This window comes from Narcine bancroftii, chromosome 1 (genome assembly GCF_036971445.1).
Source record: "Narcine bancroftii isolate sNarBan1 chromosome 1, sNarBan1.hap1, whole genome shotgun sequence".
Lineage (NCBI taxonomy): Eukaryota > Metazoa > Chordata > Chondrichthyes > Torpediniformes > Narcinidae > Narcine > Narcine bancroftii.
The window spans coordinates 73,777,804-73,802,209 of NC_091469.1; the positions used below are offsets into that span (position 1 = coordinate 73,777,804).

The 24,406-nt window shown below is 41.8% G+C and overlaps 1 protein-coding gene across 6 annotated transcripts in view; it reads left to right on the forward strand.

The window, feature by feature from the left end:
• The window catches only part of LOC138759741 (transducin-like enhancer protein 1), a 149,071-nt gene that overhangs the window by 33,664 nt on the left and 91,001 nt on the right, over window positions 1-24,406 (forward strand). For 2 of the 6 annotated variants that reach the window (XM_069930352.1, XM_069930370.1), the window contains exons 6-7: window positions 11,695-11,757; window positions 13,290-13,394. The exons of 1 other annotated variant lie outside the window; for it this stretch is intronic. In XM_069930352.1, coding sequence (XP_069786453.1) covers window positions 11,695-11,757; window positions 13,290-13,394 — 168 coding nt within the window. The remainder of the gene's footprint in view (window positions 1-11,694; window positions 11,758-13,289; window positions 13,395-24,406) is intronic. 3 more of the 6 variants (XM_069930353.1, XM_069930355.1, XM_069930363.1) reach the window with 3 other exon arrangements.

A 24,406-nucleotide genomic window follows, 5' to 3' on the forward strand; every position in this document is an offset into this window, starting at 1 on the left:
TTTTGCTGATGCAAGCGAAGGTGGTTTTGGTACTGCAATGGTATCCTAGGGTTGAGATGATTGACCTCCATCTTCCTTTGTGCTTGATGTGTCTCCACTCACTAGTGAGTTTCCTCTGAAATCTATTGCTTGTGGGTGCCTTCCTATAAAGGAACACTATTGCACAGAATTTCTTTGGATATATGACATGGAAGCTGACCATTGAGCCCATCAATTTTGTGCTTGTGTCCATATTTGATTTGGACCTCATTTAGTCTTCCTTTCTTGAATATTTTAAACTTTTCATACATAGTATTATATATCCCTCCCACCCCTTCCCCCCCAAAAAAAAATGACAGGCACAGTAACATTTAAAAAAAAAACACTAAAAATTAAAAGAATAAAAAGGAAAGAAAAAGTTATGAATAAAAGAAAGAGAAACAAACATATTTGGTTACTGAAGTTAATACCTTCAATCAAATTTTGCCTTTACAATATTAAACATATATTAATTCCAAAGAGTTGATAAGGTTCTTTGAGTTTATGGTATGGTTTTCATAATTTAATACTTACAATATATAGATATGGGGGCACCAAATTTTTAATAAAATATATTTATTTCTTAAATGTAATTTTCTCGAGGCATGCACCTATGAATTTCAGCATGCCATCTCTCCGTTCCCAAATGCAAATCCTGATTTCCATGTTACTACTATACATTTCTTGCTGCTGCTAATGTAATTTTCATGAATTTCTTTTCAAATGTATTTAGTTTCAGTTTTGGCCTTAACCCCAGATATATTACCCAGTAAGAAAAGTGTTGAAACTTTAATGACCTGCTCTAAATTTCTCCTAACTCTGTCCAAAAAAAGTTTCAGTTTTGAACATGACAAAGTGGAATGTAAAAAAAAAATGTACATATTTCTCTTGATGACACCTGAAACATTTATCTGATATCAGTCTATTTGATTTTTGTGGGGTAAGATGTAATTGATGTAAAAGTTATTTGAACTAATCTGTATCTAACATTTTATTGTTTGTCATATTATCATGACAGAGTTACAACTGTTTTTCTCCACAAAACTAATATTTAACTGAGTTTCCCATCTCTGTCGAGATCTATGGATTCCTTGTTTTTGTATACCTTTTTACAATAGTTCAGACATAGCTATGCTAGACAAGGCTGACAGCCACCGACCTGAACGTCGGTCTGCCCTCATTGCACATGAACTCCTCAGACTTGACATCGACATAGCCGCTCTCAGTGAAGTCCGCCTGGCAGATGTAGGCAGCCTCCAAGAACGCGGCGCGGGCTACACACTCTACTGGTCTGGCAAGCCTTCGGATGAACGACGCCTATCTGGTGTAGGCTTCATGGTCAAGAGCTTCATTGCCTCCAAACTCGAAAACCTTCCGACAGGCCTCTCGGACCGAATCATGTCCATGCGACTCCCACTTCAAAACAAGCGTCACATCACCCTCATCAGTGTCTATGCTCCAACCCTCCAGGCGGAACCAGCAGAAAAGAACAAGTTCTACACTGACCTGCGCAACCTCATCCAACGTACCCCTACAGCCGACAAGGTTGTCATCCTGGGCGACTTCAACGCTCGTGTCGGCAAAGACTCAGAAACCTGGCCAGGAATCCTGGGCAAGCATGGCGTCGGCAAGTGCAACGACAATGGGCGCCTCCTGTTGGAGCTCTGCGCAGAACAGCGACTTGTCATTACAAACACCCTTTTTCAGCAGAGGGACAGCCTTAAGACCACCTGGATGCATCCCCGATCCAAACACTGGCACCTCCTGGACTACACCCTGGTGCGAGAAAGTGACAAACAAGATGTGCTCCACACCAGGGTCATGCCTAGCGCGGAATGCCACACTGACCACCGGCTGGTTCGCTGCAAGCTCAACCTTCACTTCAAGCCAAAGCCCAGGAACAATAAAGCCCCCAGAAAGAGGTTCAATGTTGGAAACCTGCAGTCAGACGAAGCGAGAGGAAACTTCCAGGCAAACCTCAAAGCAAAGCTCGACGTTGCAACCCGCCTCACGGACCCGTCCCCTGAAACCCTCTGGGATCAGTTGAAGACTGCCATACTGCAATCCACTGAAGAGGTACTGGGCTTCTCCTCCAGGAAAAACAAGGACTGGTTTGACGAAAACAGCCAGGAAATCCAGGAGCTGCTGGAAAAGAAGCGAGCTGCCCACCAGGCTCACCTTACAAAGCCGTCCTGTCCAGAGAAGAAACAAGCCTTCCGTCGCGCATGCAGCCATCTTCAGCGCAAACTCCGGGAGATCCAAAATGAGTGGTGGACTAGCCTCGCCAAACGAACACAGCTCAGCGCGGACATTGGCGACTTCAGGGGTTTCTACGAGGCTCTAAAGGCTGTGTACGGCCCCACACCCCAAGTCCAAAGCCCGCTGCGCAGCTCAGACGGCAAAGTCCTCCTCAGCGACAAGATCTCCATCCTCAACCGATGGTCAGAACACTTCCAATCTCTTTTCAGTGCCAACCGCTCAGTCCAAGATTCCGCCCTGCTCCAGCTCCCTCAACAGCCCCTAAGGCTAGAGCTGGATGAGGTTCCCACCCTGGATGAGACATATAAGGCAATCGAACAACTGAAAAGTGGCAAAGCAGCAGGTATGGATGGAATCCCCCCAGAAGTCTGGAAGGCTGGCGGCAAAACTCTGCATGCCAAACTGCATGAGTTTTTCAAGCTTTGTTGGGACCAAGGTAAACTGCCTCAGGATCTTCGTGATGCCACCATCATCACCCTGTACAAAAACAAAGGCGAGAAATCAGACTGCTCAAACTACAGGGGAATCACGTTGCTCTCCATTGCAGGCAAAATCTTCGCTAGGATTCTACTAAATAGAATAATACCTAGTGTCGCCGAGAATATTCTCCCAGAATCACAGTGCGGCTTTCGCGCAAACAGAGGAACCACTGACATGGTCTTTGCCCTCAGACAGCTCCAAGAAAAGTGCAGAGAACAAAACAAAGGACTCTACATCACCTTTGTTGACCTCACCAAAGCCTTCGACACCATGAGCAGGAAAGGGCTTTGGCAAATACTAGAGCGCATCGGATGCCCCCCAAAGTTCCTCAACATGATTATCCAACTGCACGAAAACCAACAAGGTCGGGTCAGATACAGCAATGAGCTCTCTGAACCCTTCTCCATTAACGATGGCGTGAAGCAAGGCTGTGTTCTCGCACCAACCCGCTTTTCAATCTTCAGCATGATGCTGAACCAAGCCATGAAAGACCCCAACAATGAAGACGCTGTTTACATCCGGTTCCGCACGGATGGCAGTCTCTTCAATCTGAGGCGCCTGCAAGCTCACACCAAGACACAAGAGAAACTTGTCCGTGAACTACTCTTTGCAGATGATGCCACTTTAGTTGCCCATTCAGAGCCAGCTCTTCAGCGCTTGACGTCCTGCTTTGCGGAAACTGCCAAAATGTTTGGCCTGGAAGTCAGCCTGAAGAAAACTGAGGTCCTCCATCAGCCAGCTCCCCACCATGACTACCAGCCCCCCCACATCTCCATCGGGCACACAAAACTCAAAACGGTCAACCAGTTTACCTATCTCGGCTGCACCATTTCATCAGATGCAAGGATCGACAATGAGATAGACAACAGACTCGCCAAGGCAAATAGCGCCTTTGGAAGACTACACAAAAGAGTCTGGAAAAACAACCAACTGAAAAACCTCACAAAGATAAGCGTATACAGAGCCGTTGTCATACCCACACTCCTGTTCGGCTCCGAATCATGGGTCCTCTACCGGCACCACCTACGGCTCCTAGAACGCTTCCACCAGCGTTGTCTCCGCTCCATCCTCAACATCCATTGGAGCGCTTACACCCCTAACGTCGAAGTACTCGAGATGGCAGAGGTCGACAGCATCGAGTCCACGCTGCTGAAGATCCAGCTGCGCTGGATGGGTCACGTCTCCAGAATGGAGGACCATCGCCTTCCCAAGATCGTGTTATATGGCGAGCTCTCCACTGGCCACCGTGACAGAGGTGCACCAAAGAAAAGGTACAAGGACTGCCTAAAGAAATCTCTTGGTGCCTGCCACATTGACCACCGCCAGTGGGCTGATAACGCCTCAAACCGTGCATCTTGGCACCTCACAGTTTGGCGGGCAGCAACCTCCTTTGAAGAAGACCGCAGAGCCCACCTCACTGACAAAAGGCAAAGGAGGAAAAACCCAACACCCAACCCCAACCAACCAATTTTCCCTTGCAACCGCTGCAATCGTGTCTGCCTGTTCCGCATCGGACTTGTCAGCCACAAACGAGCCTGCAGCTGACGTGGACTTTTTACCCCCTCCATAAATCTTCGTCCGCGAAGCCAAGCCAAAGAATACATAGCTGAAATAAATTACTTAATAGATTTATCACAAATTAAACTTTCTATTTCACTCCTTTCAGGCAATAACACTGTTGCACCCAATTTATCCTGTAAATATGTCTTTATTTAATAATAATAAAATATTGTATAATTTTGTATCCTATATTTATTTTTCAATTGATCAAATGACATAAAACTTCTCCCTTCAAAACAATTCACTATTCTCCTTATTCCTTTGCTAGACCAAGTGTTAAAAAATTGGTTGTTCATTGTAAAAGGAATAAGTCTATTTTAAATCAATGGCATTTTAGGCATCTCATAATTCCTCATTCCCATTTCAACATTTACCATATTCCATACTTTAATCAAATGTTTCAATGATGGAGTATCGGTCTTCAGTTATTAATCTCATCCTTTTTGTAGATATAAAATCTTCAGGCATTGTTTCCCCTATTTTATCCATCTCCATCTTAGTCCTCTCTGGTTTCTCTCCCTCTTCAAAGAAGGAACAGAGAAATCTCATTTGTGCTGCTTTAAAATAATTAAAAAAATGTTCAAGTTATAAATCTCCCAATTTAAATTTACGTTAATTTTTCTAACAAGTTTCTCAATATTTTGCATTTTCAAAGAAACTTTCTTGCATATTTATTCAGTCCTGAAAAAAATTCTGTGCAATAAATATAGGCAGTGTTTGGGGGAAAAAATATTGTAACCTAGAAAAAATATTCATTTTTATACAATTAACTCTTCCCAATAAAGTTGTAGGTAATTCTATTCATTTTTTAAAATCTTCACAATTTTCTTAAGGGTTTATATTTCAATTTACATGTTTAAAAAATTATTATATATTTGTATCCATAAATATTTTATTTCATTGACTGGCCATTTAAATTGAGTGTCCCTTTTATGCTGTGTATAATCAGCCACAGTAAGAGACATAATCCCACTTTTATCTTGGTTTATTTTGTAACCAGATACCATTCTGTATTCTTTTAATCTTGAATATACTTTACATCTATTTGTTACCACCTAAGGTTTTGGTCTATTGTACAGGGCTGTAATCCAGTTAATAAATGTTTGTCTCAATCTAAAATTTTAAGCACTAAGTACTTTAAATAAAACATCCCATTCCAATCTATCAAATGTTTTTTTTCTCCATCTAATGCCACTGCTACATTGATAGCTCTTCTTTTCTATGACAAGTATATTATACTCATCAATCGGGTCACATTATCTGCTGACTTTTAACAAATCCAGCTTGATCCATATTTATTAACTTCGGTAAATATTTTGCCAACCTATTTGCTAATATTTTATAATCAGGATTTAACAAAGATATAGGTCTATATGAAGGTGGCTTTGAAGGACCTCTTCTTTTTTGGAATCACTGTTATTATTGATGTCATAAAGGATTCTAGTAAAGTATGTATTTCAGCCTGATTTAATACTTCAAAAAATGCAGGAATTAATAAATCTTTAAATGCTTTATAAAATTCAGACGGGAAACCATTCTCTCTCAGCGACTTGTTGCTTTGTTAAAAACTCAGTGCCTCTCTAACCTCTATTTATGTGAAAGGAGGAGCCAACTCTTACTTCATTCAAATTTAATTTGGATAAATTAATTTGAGATAAAAAAATATCTGTTTTATTGCCATCTTCACAAGATGCAACTTTAAGTAAAATTGTTTTAAAATTATCATTAATTTCTTGAGGTTTTTAAGAAATTAAATTTGAATCATTCTTAGTTGCAATAATCGTTCTCAAAGCTTGTTCTGTCTTTAATTGCTATGCAAGAACCTTATGCACTCTTTCACCTAATTCATAATATTTCTGTTTAGTTCTCATTATTGCTCTCTCTGTTTTGTATATTTATAACGTATTATATTGAAGCTTTTTATTTATGAGAGATCTTTGTTTATTCTTACTTGCCTCTATCAATCTTTTCTAAATTCGTTATCTCTATCTCCAATTGTTCTAATTCTTTATATAATCTTTCTTAATTTTAGAGGTATAACTTATTTTTGGCCTCGTATCGTGTACCATAAAGTAATTTTATTTAAACAGAGTTGGAATTAGTTTCAAAAAAGATTATTTTTCTTCTGATACCTTCACAGAAATCTTTCCTTTTTAATAACATAGTTAAATCTCCATCTATAAACTGATTCTTCTCTGTCTATCATTGTTATTGCCAACAACAAGGGAGAATGGTCAGGTAAAATTCTTACCTTATACTTTGCTTGCTGATTTCTACCTTGAAGTTCTGCAGATAGTAAAAATAAATCCATTTTAGTAAGAGCCATGTATGCTCGAATAAAAAAAGAATAGTCTCTTTTTCTTGGGTGGAATTTTCTCCAGGCATCTACCAAATTTAAATCTTTAATCAATGACAAGGTTGCTTTGGCTGCTTTTCTCCTTACTACAGCTCTTGTTGACCTATCTAAAATGGAATCTAAACAAAAATTAAAGTCTTCTCCTATTAGCAATTGCCAAATTCAAAAAAGTTTCATGTATAAATTTATCATCTGCATTCTGTGTGGGTGTAAGATGTATATGTCCAATACGCTGAGAAAAAAAATGAAATTGTATCTTGATGTATCTGCAGGGTCTGTAATTACATTTTGTATTTTAATTGGGAGATTCTTGCATGTTGAAATTGCTACTCCTTTTGCCTTTGAATTAAATGAAGAAGCTGCAACATACTCTACCCAGTCCCTTTTTAACCTCTGATGTTCTTTTTCGATTAAATGAGGGCAAATGACATGATGGTCTTCATTGTAAGAAGGATTGAATTTAAGGGCAGGGAGGTTCTGCTGCAACTGAACAGGTTACTGATGAGGCCACACCTGTAGTATTGCATCTCACTCTGGTCTCAATACTTGAGAAAAGGAGATACTGGACTGGTATTGGAGATGGTGCAGAAGTGATTCAGCAGTTTAATTCTGGCAATGATTGTGTTAGCACGTGTGAAGAGATTAAGTGACTTTGGACGATAGTCACTGGAGGTTAGAAGAGTCGTATAGAAACCTATATAATCGTGAAAAGGGTAGGTGGAGATAGATGCAGGAAGGTGGCTTTTGTTGAGACTGGAACTAGAAAAATATTGCTTCTTGATTCTGGAATGTAGATTTAAGATGAATATAAGTTGGGACCACTTAAGACGTGTTGTAGAACAAGAAAATTAAGGGCTATGTGAAATGGGTAGGTTAGCTGAATTAAATCCACAAATCAGTCATGATCTGTCCAAAAAAAATTGTGCTACTGGAGCTGCTGCAGTTGCAATTTGTAACGAGATACCATTCTGTATTTTTAAAATCTTGAATATACTTTACGTCCATTTTGTAACACCACTGACTGTACCTGCAGGAGTGTAAGGGGACAGGCCAACACCTGGACGGCTGTCAATCAGTCGGCCTGAATGGATCAAGCCCCACCTGGTAAGGTGTCAATCACCCTCTGGGATATAAGCCTGCACCGGACTCCCGAAGCCTCGCTCAGAGTTACTGCAGCTACAGACAGCCTGGCTCTGTGGAAGTCTTTGTGGATTAAAGCCTGTTGTACAGCGTTTACCTTGTGTGTATCTGATTCTGGCTAACAGCGCACCACAATTTAATCCACATTTTCCCACCACTGCCATGGAAAAACTCCTGAGCGCAAGGAGCCTTGAAGTTGACCCATGCCACCTGGAAGCCCAGACATGCTTCGAGATCTGGTGGCACGCATTTGAGGCAATCATCGAGGCACACGCAGATGGTATCCTGGACTCAGATCGGTCAAAGCTGGGTCCCTACACCTTCCAGGCAATCAAAGGCTGCTCCGTGTACAAGAGTGCAATGGACACTCTCGAGAACTTGTACAATTCCCCCCCCCCCCCCCCCCCCCCCATGCGGTCTGTGCAAGGTATCTCTGCAACACCCGAGCCCAGCAACCCGGGGAGATGGCTGAGTCTTATCTGGGACACCTGCGAGAGTTGGCCCAACCGTATCTGGCTGAACCTGGGGTAGGTTCAGAGGAGGTCAAGAGGCTGATCCAGGACACCTTCGTTCAAGGGCTATGCTCGAGGGCCATCTGGCAGAAGCTGCTGGAAGATAATATCTACGCCCTGACCAAGACAATGGAAGTGGTCCGAACCCTGGAAGCTGCAGCCCTGCACATTGAAGCCTTCGATTCCAGGTTTCCCCCAGGCTCCCTCATGGCCCTCCCATACTGCAGCTGCAGCCCCAGACCGAGCTGGGGAGGAGAACATTGCTGCGGCATGCGCCCGGCACCCCTGTAAGTACTGTGGGTCCTGTTGTTGGTCAGACTGATGATCGCGCCAAAACTGCCCAGCTAGGAACCAGTACTGTTCCCGATGCGGCAAGAAAGGCCACTGAAAAAGTGTGCCTCTCAAAACCAGCTGGCAGCCCAGCGGCCCTCTATGACCTCACCACCTCACATGTGGACCCCTCCACATACACGTGCCGGACAGCGCCATTGTCCCTGCTACAACTTCCGCTTTCCCGACTCTGATGGTGCAGTATCTGGTTCTACCAGTGACGATTGCAGTGTGTACCCCAAGCACCTGGACCAGTTTCTCCCCCCCCGCCAGTGCCGCTCGCCGAGAACTACAGCGACATCACTTCCGGCTGACATAATGACATCACTGCCGCCTGCCACGACAACATCACAGACCCCGGCGCAATGAACACGGCAGGGGAAGAAGACCAGCCATGCAGCGGGCGCCCACGTGCTGCCACCATCTTGGCTCAGGCAGCAGCCGACACGGAGGGCCCCCGACGATGATGAGAATGTTGTGGTCAACACAGGCAATGACTAGGCCACCCTACAGATGCTCCCCACGCCTCCGGATGCCATCGTCTGCTGCACGCTGCACCCCACAACCGACGTTGATGTGGTCAGCACAGGTGATGACCAGGTTGCCCATGCACAACTGGCCTCCGGATACCATAAATTGTCATGCACAACCGGCGAGCGGCGACTCTGACACCGAGACAGTCCTGGCTTCCACCACTCTGACCAGGGACATCCTCACAACCTCAGGCGCTCTATGATGGATGTGCAAGTCAATGGGCAGGTAACAAAGTGCCTGTTCGACAGTGGCAGCACAGAGAGCTTCATTCACCCGAGCATGGCCCACTCCCCGAGATTAAAAGTCCACCCCACCACCCGCTCTATCGCCCTCAGCCGACAAGGATAAGACTGTTGGTACCCTTGGGCACTGTTCGGCCGATATAACTGTGGGAGGGGAGGAATACACAGGGTTCAGGCTCCTGGTCATGCCTAAACTCTGCGCCCCAGTCCTCCTGAGCCTGGGTTTCCAGTGCCACCTGCAGAGTGTCACCCTTGCCTTCACTCACGTTACACAGCACGCCAATCTACCTGCCCTGGACAACCTGCGGCCGCTCCACACTACGCATCACTCCACCGGCGCACTTCCCACATCTTACGCTAGGCTGCAAGCCGATCGCCGCCAGAAGTAGGTGCTATTGCACTGCAGACAGAGACTTCTTCAAGGCGGAGGGGCGGCGATTCCTGGCGGAAGGGGCCATAGAGCCCAGTAACAGCCCTTGGAGAGCCCAAGTCATGGTGGTCAAAGGGGGAAGTAAGCTGAGGATCTTCGTGGATTACAGCCAGACCATTAACCGGTACACCCAACTGGACGCCTACCCACTGCCGAGGATTGTCGACATGATCAACGAGATAGCCCACTATCAGGTTTTCTCCACGATTGACCTGAAGTTGGCATATCACCAAATCCCCATCCACCCGAAGGACAAGCCCTACACTGCCATCGAGGCAGACGGGTGCCTGTACCAGTTCTGCCAAGTTTCCTTTGGGGTCACAAATGGGGTCTCCATCTTCCAGTGGGAGATGGATCACATGGTAGACCAGCACAAGCTGAAGGCGACGTTCCCGTATCTGGATAATATCACTATCTGCGGCCGTGACCAGCAGGACCAAGATGCTAACCTGGAGAAATTCCTCCAGATGGCCGGGGAGCTGAACCTCACTTACAACCAGAGTGTGTGTTCAGCACCACCCGCCTCGCCATCGTGGGGTACATTGTGGCCCATGGAGTCATCAGCCCAGATCAGAAAAGGATGAGCTCATTAATGGAGCTATCTCTTTATTTTTGATTTTGATTTGTCTCTGCTTACATTAGAGATGAGTATAGTTAGCATATTTCTGGTAGTTATGTTCTTGCTTTTCAAAATATCTGTTAATGTCAACCAGTGTTGAACTTTCTGTATTTGTAGCATTAATCCCAATGAACAATATTGGAAAATGTAGGCAACTTTTGAAAATGCTACAAATATACAGATTAATTGAGTTCTGAGAGAACAAAATAGTTCTCGGCATTTTAGATACTTAAATTCCTACACGAGGATACAAGTTCATTAATCTGAAATGATTTCTGTAAATGTTTAATGGTGACTTTTTGCACTTTTTTTTCAAATGGGAAATGTTTAATTAAAAATAGTAGTGGCTCAGTCATTTGCTCTTGTGGGTTTAAGTCTTTGTGCAAGATCTTGCACACATCGCCATGGCTGATCCTCCGATATGGAGGGTAGAGGGAGCGATGCTTAACTGTCGTCACTTTCCATGTGAGACTGCTCTAATTCTAATTAGAAAGACTGCTCTGATTCAGCCTCTCAAAACTCTGGAAATGGAAATTATTTATTTCTCACATTTGTTAGTACAATTCAAGGTGGGGGTGGTTCTGGATGCAGTTTCTTGCGTTATTGCTGTCTGCTTTGGATTAAGAAGCTCAGTGCAAATTGACCTAACTTGTAGATGCTGTCACGCATCTCAGATTGTAGTTTGAAAGGGAAACAAAAAGGCATGATTAGTAGTCCGTGGATTGTGTTTTTATTATGGAGCAATCTGCACATCAGATAGATAGCCAAAACAGCAGAGATTTAGTCAAAGGAAGGACTGATCAAAATGGTAGCATTCTTTAGGTCTACACATTTTGAGTATTTTGCTCACGGCTGGTTGCATGTTTGATTTAAAGAATGATCAGTAAAGAGCCAATGTCATGTTTCCCAGAATGATTATATTTTGAAATGATTGAAACTGCTAATGCAGCATAGCTGTTCACATAAACAGGTCATTTGAAAGTGTTAAGTTGAAGTTTTTATCTTTAAGAAAAAAAACTTAAAAGTGCATTCATTATTAATTTGCTAATTTTGATGACACTGGGAATGTTTTCTCAAGTGCAGTTTCACATTAAAACATGAAAGTTTGATGCATTCATTTTCTTGTAATGTAACATTTATTCACTAAAGATTTTGACCTTTTGAATGTTGAGATTTTCATTTTCCCATTAATCAATTGTCGTATGTTTTTTTAGACAGAAATAGCGAAAAGATTGAATACGATTTGTGCACAAGTGATTCCCTTTCTGTCTCAGGAAGTAAGTGAACTCGTTGAACTGTTCAGTTGTCGAAATGCAATTAAGCTTTGTATTTGTAAATTGCATCGTTATCAGCACTGATGAATGTCAGCATCTGTTACTATTTTGGGGAAGCATGTTTTTCAACAGTTCTGATATATTGCAGTGTTTGTACTATAATAGGTTAGTTGAATACAATGAAAAGTGTTGTAGATTTTAATACTAAGTGATTGTATTGGTTTTGCTTGCATTTTCTCCATTTGTTGTCCAAATATTAGAAAGAGTGCAGAGGGGGTGAATCAGGATCTCAACATGGTCTGCCATCAGTTAGTTAACCAGGAAATTATTTGAGTTGTTGCATTTAATAGGTAGATATGTATATGGATACTTGCTCCCTTTGGCAAGTGAGTCAATAACTTTAAAGTTGTAGATTCCTAATCATTGGTAAAGGATCTAGAGAGTTTTTCACTGAGTGCTAGGCTGTTTAAATTGATGTACTAGAAATGGTGGTGAAATTTGATTGCGTGAATAATTAAGGAATAAGTAGACAGGTACTTGTGGATGAGGAACTTGGGTTATGGATGAAAAGCAAGAATGTTGGACTGAGCTTGAAGAGCACAGGCGTGGCTTGCTGGATGATGAAATTTCTATTTCATGTTTTTATTTTCATTGAATTATTGCTATGTTTCTTCACTTCATGAATCCTCATCCCCAGAAAGGAATTATTGTTGAGAAATGTTTGGGTTGTCCATAAATATACTTGTAAGATTGTGATGTTTATTGTAAATGGCCTTCTTATTTCCTTTCTCTCTCTCTATCTCCCTCTCTCTACTTCCTGTGTGCCTCATTTGTACATCCAGTCTTTGGTGTGGTACCAATAATGGGAAAGGGGAAGATTTGGAAGAGTGATTCCAAATCTATTTGGAATGAGCATATTTCAACTGGGTTTGAATTAAAATGTTGTAAACTCTTTCGAAATGGTGGAAAAGAGTTTTTAGCTGTTAAGGCAATAGCATGTAGGAACAGAATTAAGCCATTTGCCCCTTGGAGTCTGCTCTGCGGTTCGAATCATGGCTGTGTATTTTACCTGTCCACCCCATTCTCTTGGCTTCTCCCATAACTCTTACTCATCAGGAACCGATCAACTCCACTTTAAATATACCCAATGACTTTGCCTCAACAGCTCTTTGTGAAAACAAGTTCCACAGATTTTCCACCCTATGGTGAAGGAAATATTTCCTAATCCCTATTCTATGATTCTTGCAGGAAGTTTGTAGGTAGGTGCAGTAAATGATTGAGGACATTCTGGTTCAGATAAATTGACATAATTGAGGCAGGTGTATATAGGAGAAGCACTTTTTTATGTAGTCCTTTTTACTAGTGTGCATTCTGGAGCTTTAGTAAGGGTTTCTCAAAAGTGTTTTGGTCTATGCAGTTTGAATTTGGTCTACTTCTGAAATGTGATAAATGAAACAATTATATTTGTTTTTTTAAAATGCAGCAGGATTTACTTAAGGTTAGTGATTTAACACAATCTTCTTTCTGTGAACAAGCATCAACAACAGGTGGCACAGGCCGTGGAACGTGCAAAGCAAGTGACCATGGCAGAGTTGAATGGCATCATCGGGGTACGTGGGCTTCCCAGTCTGCCTCTTACAGTGTGTATACCCATCTTATTTGCTAACTTTTATGTGTATAAGTTTGTGCATTGCTATTTTAGGATAATTTGCTGTATGTACTTGAGAGTAATTCAAAATCTTCAATCTTTGCAAAGACTCCATGTATAAGAAATTTCACTCTTGTGTACTTTCTAAAATGTTTACTGCATGGACATTTGTGGCTAGTACGGTATGTATTTTCAAATGGCCTGTCAAATGTGGTCGGACTGCAAGGTTGTTCTTGAGAGACTATTCTCTATTTTTTGACTAGAGAATTGTATCCAGATTGTCAATCACCCACAATTTTTATTAAATGAGCCTTGCATGCTATTTTGATACATGCAAGTACTGGTACATCTGATTTATACTTCACCCCCTCCTTACAATATATTAGCAATCAAAAATTAATGTACAAAATTCAAATGTTTCTATTACGTTTGGGGTGGGGGGAAAATTGACTTGCTGAGCACCCCCTCACTATCCGCAACAGTGACCTCCCACTAGCCAACCATCTCAATTCCGAGTCACACTCCCACACCCAAATGTCTGTCCAAAGCCTTGTGTACTATCCCACACAAACCACCCACAAATTGGAGGAACAACACCTTATTTTCCAACCAGATGGCATTAACATTGACTTTTCTGCTTTCTATTAAACCTGCTTGCTTCTCTTCCCCCTCTCCCTTTCCTGTCTTTCCAGTTCTCCCTCCCTTCCCCCTCACCCACCCAGCCATCCCTCCTCTCCCTCATTGCTGTTGTGCCCTCCCTCCTTTCTGTACTTGACATCTCCTGCCTTTGCCACCCCCTTCCCTCAACCCCCCCCCCCCACCTTTTGTCGGGGCACCTTTTCTCATACCTTGATGAAGGGGTAAAACCTGAAGCGTCGATTCTGTATCTTTACCCTTGCTACATAAAGGACACTGTTTGACTTGCTGAGCTTCTCCAGCATTTTGTTTATATGACTCATTGAGGGTGTCCTCAATTTTTTTAATATACATGAGAGAATTTGGGAAATTCATATTCCTTTTTTACCAATTTATGTAATTGCTCAAGATACCATGTTGATTTTCATAGTTTTCCTGGACACTCTCGAATGATAAATAGACATGCCGCTGTAAGGCTTGGGACTTGCAAAGACCAATGACGTCTTTGGACAAAGATGAGTTAATCCATCTGTTACAAAATTGCATCACAACTGGAGATTGAAAATTAAAAGATCGTGATTATTGCTGATCAAAAAGAATTGGACACCGTTTAACCATAACTATATAACCATATAACCATTGAAGATCATGATTATTGCTGATCAAAAAGAATTGGACACCTTTTAACCATAACTATATAACCATATAACCATTGAAGATCGTGATTATTGCTGATCAAAAAGAATTGGACACCTTTTAACCATAACTATATAACCATTGAAGATTGTGATTATTGCTGATCAAAAAGAATTGGACACCGTTTAACCATAACTATATAACCATATAACCATTGAAGATCGTGATTATTGCTGATCAAAAAGAATTGGACACCGTTTAACCATAACTATATTACCATATAACCATTGAAGATCGTTATTATTGCTGATCAAAAAGAAATGGACACCGTTTAACCATAACTATATAACCATTGAAAACTTTTTTTTCAGTTTCTCAATTGCTGTTGTATCATCAGTTTGCCTCTAAAAGCTATTGGTAGCTATTAGATGAACAAGCAGGGTGACATTCATTTTCTTTCTCAGGGTACATGGTGTTCGAAAAGAGTGCTGTAGTAATGTTCGAGATAGTGAGCCTGGCATAAAATTACAGTCTCAATTTTCTCTTTACTCTCGCCCTTCATTCCTCTTTTTCTGTGCCTGTTTCCTTCCTTATACTTTTCGTAAAATCCACACCTTTTAAAGTAGGACACATACAAAATTCAATATTTCTCAGAATACATTGTTGGTGTCTGGTTAAATTTAAACACTTATTAAATCTGTCTAGGTATTTCTATTGAAAAAAATTCATACCTGCTTGGATGAAACATTTTTCACATTATTCTGAGTGCAGTTCTCATTTGGATGATTGCCAGGAGAAACTAGACCATATTGATCTATGGCTTTGCTCCACCTATAAACCAAGCAGGTGCTTGAAGAGCTGCTTGTTCTATGGCTGTGCAGTTGCAAAGAACTGACCTGACAAAGTTACCCTTAATTTATTTAAACAGCTTTCCTTTTGGACCAGCTCACAACATCTGTTTAGGGGTAATGTAGAATTATTAAGAAAAGTAAGAAGGAACTTACATTTATTTGGATTTTGCGGGTGAATTTCACATGGGGGTTGTTTTGGTTCTCAGGTTGTGGCTGTCAGGTGAGTTAAGCTGGCACAAATCATTCTGTGAGACCATTAAAACCAGTTGGAAAAGTGGATAAAGGTTTCTCTTTGATTTGATTGTCATTGAAATGCTTTAATTTGTCGGTCAGTCTATTTTTCAAAGACACATTTTTACCAACTTCAGCATGATTTTGAATGTTTAAGATGGATCAATTCATAATCTTTCAGGTTAAACAGCTCGCTTGGCAGGCAGGGAGGTGGTGATGGAGCCCTACTGATGTGAAAACTGTTCACTGTTCTAGTCAATGGAGAAAATTACTTGCATTGGGAAAAGCTATGCATTGCCAAAAGTCCATTGCAGACTATGGCCTGCACCATGTGAGAGAAAAAAATGTGTGCAGCCTACATGCAACTGGTGATCTTTAAACAGTACAAAATCTAACTGTAGAAATTAAACAAACTTAAACATGCATCCAATCGGTTCAGTTTTTATTTGTCTCTGTATACTGCAAGGAAAATCTGCATCTCGATGCTTTGAAAATTATGGATATACCAAAATATATTTTGTAAATCTCTATACCTCCCATGTTTCTTAAAAAAAAAAATCAAGACCTTAACAGATAGGAGCAGAATTAGGCCATGTAAGTTAGAATTTGTATGCATTATAAGACCAGCAAATTAAAAATGGTAAAATTGGCAATATTTTTTTCCCCCAAGGAAGAAATGGAGCTTGAGCCCCTGATTAAATGTCCTTGATAACCATTGAAATTGTGTCTGACATGAGAGAGGGAGGCCATCCAGCCCATTGTGTTGATGACAGTTGTAAGAGTAATTGACCCTCACCCACCCTGACTTTAACTTTTAATTCATTGGCTTGCAAGTTATGGCACTTCATAAACACATCCAAATGCTTTATCAATACAATTTCTATGAACCACTCTTGCACACGTTGAATTCCACATTCTGAATGAAAACTTTTTATTCCTCCCTTCTGCAATCATTCTAACATTTACTTGATGGGAGATAATCATAACTTGATTGTCTCCTATCTGCACTCTAAAACAAACTTACCGAACCTATCCCCTTTTTCTGAACAGTTACAATTTTTCAGTCCTGTCAACATCCTCTTGAATTTTCCCTATATTCTCTCTAGTGGATGTGCATCTTTCCTAGTAAAGCAAGATCATTTGTTCAGTCAATTTTTATTTTTTTTAAATTTTTGACATGTATTCTGAAGTTACTCTGTATTTTCTGGCCTCTCATTATCCTCCTATCGCCTTTGTTTAGGCTGGATGCACTTCCACAAACTGAATTAAATTCTATTTATCATTCTCCCTATCTTACTGGACTCTATAGTGCCCTCTATAATGCTTGAGTCAAAGTTGCTCTTTTTCCTTTATTTGTCCCTATGCTCCACAAATATAAATTTGTAATCAAACAATTCACGTGTAATTAAAGTGCACATTCCAGATTTTATTAAAAGTTATTTCTATACATTTTGGTTTGACCATGTAGAAATTACAGCACTTTTTAATATATGCACCCCTCATTTCAGGGCATCATAATGTTTGGGACATTTGGCTTCACAGGTGAAATAAAAACCCATTAAAAGAAGATATTGCCCAAACCTTAGGATTTCCAAAATCAACAGTTTGGAACATCATTATGAAGAAAGAGCGTATTGGTGAGCTCAGTAATCACAAAGGGACCAATATTCCAAGGAAGATCTTCACTGCTGATGACAGAAGAATTCTCATCATAATGAAGAAAAATCCTCAAGCGCCTGTCTGACAGATCAGAAATGCTCTTCAGAAGGCAGATATAGATGTGTCCATGACCACTGTCTGCAGAAGACTTCATGAAAAGAAATAGAGGCTACACTGCAAGATGCAAAGCACAAGTTAGACACAGAATGGGTGACCAGGTTATGGTTTGCCAATAAGTATTTAAGAGCTTGCATAATTTTGGAAAAAGGTTGTGTGGACAGATGACACCAAGATTAACCTGCATCAGAGCAATGGCAAGTGCAAAGTATGGATGTGTAAAGTAACAACCCAAGATCCATAGTATGCCACCTTTGCCCAGGTTTGTATCTTGCAGTTTAGCTTCTGTACTTCTGTTCATGAAGATTTTTGCAGACCGTAGTCATTGACATTCATTCCTGCCTCCTGAAATGAGGCAGTATCACAAACCTCTGAAGCCAAATGTCCCAAATATTGTGATGCCCTGAAATGAGGGGACAATGTATAAAGTGCTGTAATTTCTACATGGCTTAAACAAAATGTATACGAATAACCTTAAAATCTGGAATGTGTACTTTAATTACAGGTACTCACCGACTTGCGACCTATGCATTTTATCTGCAGAAATTACTGAAAATTCCTTTAAGAAAAATAAAGAAAAATATAAAATTAACATGGTTTATGTTGAATTTGACAACTATAACAAGGATACAGGGAATGTATGAGCCAAAATGTGTGTACTTATCTTGTTAGTCGGCATCCCGGGGTCTGTAGTCTGGGCATGGCTATCCAGATTCCTGTGTGCATGCGCAAGTCTTTGCATATTTAAGTTCAGTTGGCACATGCGTGAGAGTTAAGGGCACAAATTCAATATCATTAGGGTGCTTAACTCCCGCATATGCCAACTGAACTCCAAACCCAACATGCATATGCAAACCCTCCACACATGTACCAATTGAAGTCCTGCACATGCATGCAGGAATCAAGATGGTCACGCCCAGCCTATGGACTTCGGGATGCCGATCAATACTTCTGCTTTGCATGTCCTGTATCCCTGTTATAGTTTGTCAAATACAATATAAACAGCATGAATTTTATATTATTTCTTTATATTTTTTAACAAATATTTGCAATTCTGACATGAGTCCATTCTGAGATGTGGCTGATCCTTCAGTCCAAATTACAATCTTAAGTCAGGGAGTACCTGCATATGTGAATAGTTTGATTACAAATTTAAAACTGTGGAGCACAGGGGCAAATAAAGGAAAAAAGTATCTTTGTTCCAAACATTATGGAGAGCACTGTATATCTTGATGCATTTGCTAGCTTTGATATCATAACCCCTGTATGTAAATACAAGTATCTAATATGCATTCTAAAATAAATGCAAGAACTTTCCAGTCTCAAAAACTTGGATGAACCTTGACTGGTTCTTCCTCTTAGAGATTACTTCAGACCCAATGGTTTAATTTTACGTTCAACTGTAGCTACAATGATTTATTGAAAGACCAATTTAGTGCAACCCTGCTTTTTATCGAGATGCAATTTATTTTAACCCAAACTCTCGTGTTGTAACGGGGTTCCACTGTATTAAACCCTTCTATGCTTTCTCCCTTGCCATACTTATCCCGTCCATTTGCCATACTTATCCCGTCCATTTGCCATACTTATCCCGTCCATTTGCCATACTTATCCCGTCCATTTTCACATTATTTCAGATTATTTCTCTTTAATTACAATGTTAAGGAAGCTGCAAACTATTCATTCAGAACCTGAACACATTCTCCATCAAGGTACATGGAATTTTTGGACGAGCCTCTTAATTTTTCAGTTGTGTTAAATACAACTGCATCTAAATATCCATTTAATTTCTGAGTGGTGAATATGTTTGAAGGTCATAGATCTTAATTAAGAAAATTGAAATATATTAAACTCCAAACGCTTATCAACATAACAATATTGTCTCCCTAACTAGGCAGTGGATTTATGAAATACTCTACCAGTTTTGGTCTAGTTATCTCTGTCACTCTGCTTGTCTTTCCTCTCACCCATCCATTGGTTGTTTTTATAATTATTTTGTGTAGAACAATTGGTTTCATGTTCTGACACACGCATCATTTTGCATGAAAGACACTGGTGTATCTTGACAAGCTACTGCAGCATAAAATTGGGCTGACAAATCTTGGGACCTTTGCTCCATCATTAAACGTGCAGTGTGTCAACCTGTCTCCCATGGGGAAGCAGACAACAGAAGTCTATCTATTCGTACTAACAGCAGCTGCTGTATGAATAAAGGCTGACCCATTTTATGGCATCTGCCTCCATCGTGAAGGGACGTGACCTAGTGTAAAGGACAATGGGGGTCATGCACTAAATGCTCGTAATTAAACTAAGAAAATAGGACTTGGGCTTGATCTTTTTAAGCTTTTTAAAAGAACTAAAATTGATTCTAGGTTTTTTGGGAATCAAAAGTTCTTTAATTGCACTTTTGTATAGAATATTTTTACTCCCTCTACTATCGGGTTGTGTTCATTTATCTGGTGCTGCTACTGATGTGTCATACTGATTTACAATGTGCTAATTTTGATCAATTTAGTTTAACAATTGCACAAGGTTTAATAGAGATTAATTAGCAATGTGCAATGCTGTAATATAAAATTAGATGTTTTGGCTTGGGATTTGGTTGGTGCCTGCCAGAGGTGCATTAGACAGATGCTAATCAAATGCTTTGTAAATGCGCTTGGTGTTTGGAAAATCTGTAATACAAGAGATTAACCATTCATGAGGAAAGCCCTTCCTCCCCATCCTCTGTCATTTGATTAGCATCCTCTGTCATTTGATTAGGGGATGATCGTAGATTTCTCAGGTTAGGGGTGTGCCAGGTGTTGAGACAGTAGACTTGTAGGTAGGTGATGGTTGGTTACAAGCATGAGTGGGAGATGGTTTCCATAATTCCATTAGTTTTAAAATAATTATGGACAAAGACAGGACTGGTCCGCAGGTTAAAAGTCCTAATCTGGGGCAAGGTAATGTGATGATGTTGGTGGGAACTTGTAAAGGTTGATTGGGAGAGGTTGTTTGCAGGTGGATGCTTGGCTAGTGAGAGGCTTTTAAAAGAGAAAGAGAATTCAGGGTCAGTATGTTCCTGTTAGATTAAAGGGCAAATTAGGAAAGATTAGGGAACCCTGCGTGACCAGAGCTTTGAGGCTCTAATTAAGAAAAAGTCAAATGCATATGTGAGTTGCAGTCAGGTGAGATAAAGTGAAGTCCTTAAGTTCCGAGTATATAAGGTTTAATTTAAGATGGAAATCAGGAGGGGGCATGAGATTGCTCTGGCAAATATGGTTAAGCAGAATCCTAAAAGCCTTTACCAGCATATTAGTGGCAAATGAAAAATAAGGGAGAGACCAGGGTCCCATCAAGATGTAGAAGCTCAAGAAGTAGGGAAAGTCCTAAACAAGTATTTTTCATCTCTGTTTATTGTGGTGAAATACATGGAGGCTAGGGAACTCCAGAAAATAAATAGTGATGTCTTGAAAGATCATATTGCAGTAGGGGAGGCGCTGGACCTCTTTAGTCACAAAAGTAGATAAATCCTAGGGCCTGATCAAGTATCCTAGGATATTGAGAAACTAGAGAAAATTTTTTTAGGAGCTTTGACAGAAAAATTTGCATTATTGTTGGATACAAGCGTGATGCCTGACAGTTGGGCCAAAGAACCTGTTTCTGTGCTGAAAATCTTTGTGACTCTGAGATTCGGATGCCTACCTTGCAAGGTTGTGGACTGGAGAGAGGTGTATTGGCTTTGGACCAGCTGTGTCAAGTTCCCTATTTATTTTTTTTAACCAAAAAGAGATTTAATCACAATTATTTACAAAAGTAAAACTTGTCCAAAGTCTTTTCCCATCCTTAGTTTTGTATCAATACATTTCCATTACTGTACACTGTTGTATTCATTTCTGTTTATACCATTGCCACCACTGAGACACCTTGTCAGTCCTCCTTCCACCCCCCGCCCCCCCACCCCTCCACCAACCATTGTTTGAGGAGCTTCCCCTCAGTCTCAGCTCATAAATGCCCATTAATTGAATGACTCTGGACTGTAATCCTTTCCCATAACACCCTCGTGTTGGCTGCACCAAGCCTTAGTGCATTCCTCAGCGTGTTCTCCTGCAGCCCGGAATGTTTCAGTCGGCAGTGTTCCCTCACTGATATCCCCATGTGCTGAAAGATCAGCAGGTTTCAGACAGACCAAAGTGTGTCTTTCACAGAGTTGGCCTTCCAGCAGTCTAGATGTCACACTCTGTGTACATCACTGGGAACAGCTCATAAATCAGAGTTCTCTGTCTTGCTGCTGCTGGGAATGACTGTGAAAGGACCCTTTCATCCTTCTCCACACAATCTTAGCAAATCTGTATTCTCCTGTGCCAGAATATAGATATGTTCTTGGGAGATAAATTTGGCAGATTTGTTAGTGTAGGGCACATACAAACACATTAAAAGAGATCTTATTTAAAATACTGGAGCTCTGCTAATGCTAAACGTATTGGGGCCTCAGAGCATTTGCAAAAGGTTTGGAGACATCACTAATGGATTGTTGCTTAGAAAAAGGCAACAGATGAAAGAACTTGTCGGAGCTGCATTGTGTCTGGATTGGAACTTCTGTTGCAGGAGGGTCATATGGTTTTGGAAGCAGAGATAGAAAAATAGGCTCTCTCGGAGAGAGGGAGAGAGGGAGAGAGGGAGAGAGGGAGAGAGGGAGAGAGGGAGAGAGGGAGAGAGGGAGAGAGGGAGAGAGGGAGAGAGGGAGAGAGGGAGAGAGGGAGAGAGGGAGAGAGGGAGAGAGGGAGAGAGGGAGAGAGGGAGAGAGGGAGAGAGGGAGAGAGGGAGAGAGGGAGAGAGGGAGAGAGGGAGAGAGGGAGAGAGGGAGAGAGGGAGAGAGGGAGAGAGGGAGAGAGGGAGAGAGGGAGAGAGGGAGAGAGGGAGAGAGGGAGAGAGGGAGAGAGGGAGAGAGGGAGAGAGGGAGAGAGGGAGAGAGGGAGAGAGGGAGAGAGGGAGAGAGGGAGAGAGGGAGAGAGGGAGAGAGGGAGAGAGGGAGAGAGGGAGAGAGGGAGAGAGGGAGAGAGGGAGAGAGGGAGAGAGGGAGAGAGGGAGAGAGGGAGAGAGGGAGAGAGGGAGAGAGGGAGAGAGGGAGAGAGGGAGAGAGGGAGAGAGGGAGAGAGGGAGAGAGGGAGAGAGGGAGAGAGGGAGAGAGGGAGAGAGGGAGAGAGGGAGAGAGGGAGAGAGGGAGAGAGGGAGAGAGGGAGAGAGGGAGAGAGGGAGAGAGGGAGAGAGGGAGAGAGGGAGAGAGGGAGAGAGGGAGAGAGGGAGAGAGGGAGAGAGGGAGAGAGGGAGAGAGGGAGAGAGCCTGGTCAACTTCATTAATATTAATTTCTGTACACAGTATAAGAATTGCCTGCAACCAATGAACTTGGAGGAATGAGAAGTGAGATTGCACTGTGAATCAACAAACTTTTCTGAACTTGCACATACATTATATACATGTGCTTCGAATCAGAAATGGGTTAAGTTAGGTTAGATACGTCGATAGTGGTAAGTTAAGGTGTGATTCCATTTTCATGTTTAAAGATAATTAAAAGCAACTTTTGTTTAAGTAACCCATTTGTCTTGATGAATATATATTGCTGCTGGGTTTTGGATCCTCTGGACTCGTATCACTCCAAAGAGATGGGCGACTGTCTCCACTTCAGTCATCTCAGGGACAATGTGCATTGTGAGTGATGTTCCTTTCGATTGTACAGGAAGGATCTGACTGGAAGGGGTCCTCTTGGTGTCAGCCAGGCCAAGTCCTGCTGCTTGTTTGTGAACTCTGATGATAAAGCTTGCCGCCAGATGTTCTAAGTGGTCTTCTTCAGGAACCATCCCACCATGTCCATCAAATCCTCTTCTCTGTGCCTGCAGGACATTCTTTGGTGACCACTGCCTGATGGCCTTGTGGTCAAAGGGATAGGTAGTGTGGCAAAGTCCAGCTAACTGGGCAGGCCTGTACTTCACAACACCTGGGACAGGCAGAGCAAGTATGAACTTATTTCCACACACAACCTGATGCTGCCTCACACGAAGGTGCCCATCAGGATGAGGGCAATGTTGGGTACACCCTTATCCCCATTGTGTGGCACATTGTACATTGCAATCTTTTGGATCCTTTCTATCTAGAATCCCCATATGAACTGAGAGACCTCTTGGGTGACTGCCAGGGCAAGAACTGGGCTACACATGTGCCATGTGCAGAAACACAGATGACCAAGTTTTTCCCTTTTATTGAGAGGGAGCTCCATGCCCACAGTCCCAATTTCTGGTGGATCTTTGCGATTCATTCTAACCAATTATTGTTGCGTGCCTCGACCCTTTCTAACCAAACCCCCCAAGATCTTCAGGCCCTAGCTGTGAAGGGGATGGTGGACCGGTGAGACCAGTTACCCAAGAGAATTACCTCACTCTTCTTCTGTTTTATGTGAAATGGCCAGAGATGCTGATCAGTCTGCAGACAGATCATGTCTGAACAGAAGAAAGTGATCTTGTCCTTGTACAGGGAGGCATTTACCTTTGTGCCTTCATTGCCTGGCAGCATCACTTCTCTTGTGCTTTCATCCTTACTGATATATTTAGCCAAGGGTTCTATGAATGACACAAACTGGAGGGAGTAAACAACCTTGCCTGACTCCAGACTTGATGGGGAAGCTAACTATTTCCCACCCATTGATTTGAACTGTGCTACAAATGTCCACGTAGAGCAGTTTAATGCAACTTTAGATTCCCTCCTTTTGTAGTCAGCATTTAACAATGATATCCTCCTTCTCCCACTTCTGTTTTGAAGATGAGGGTGATGATTCCCTTCCTCATGGAGTCTGACATGTTGCGTGCCAGGAGCAAAGAGTTGTATACTTCCAGCATG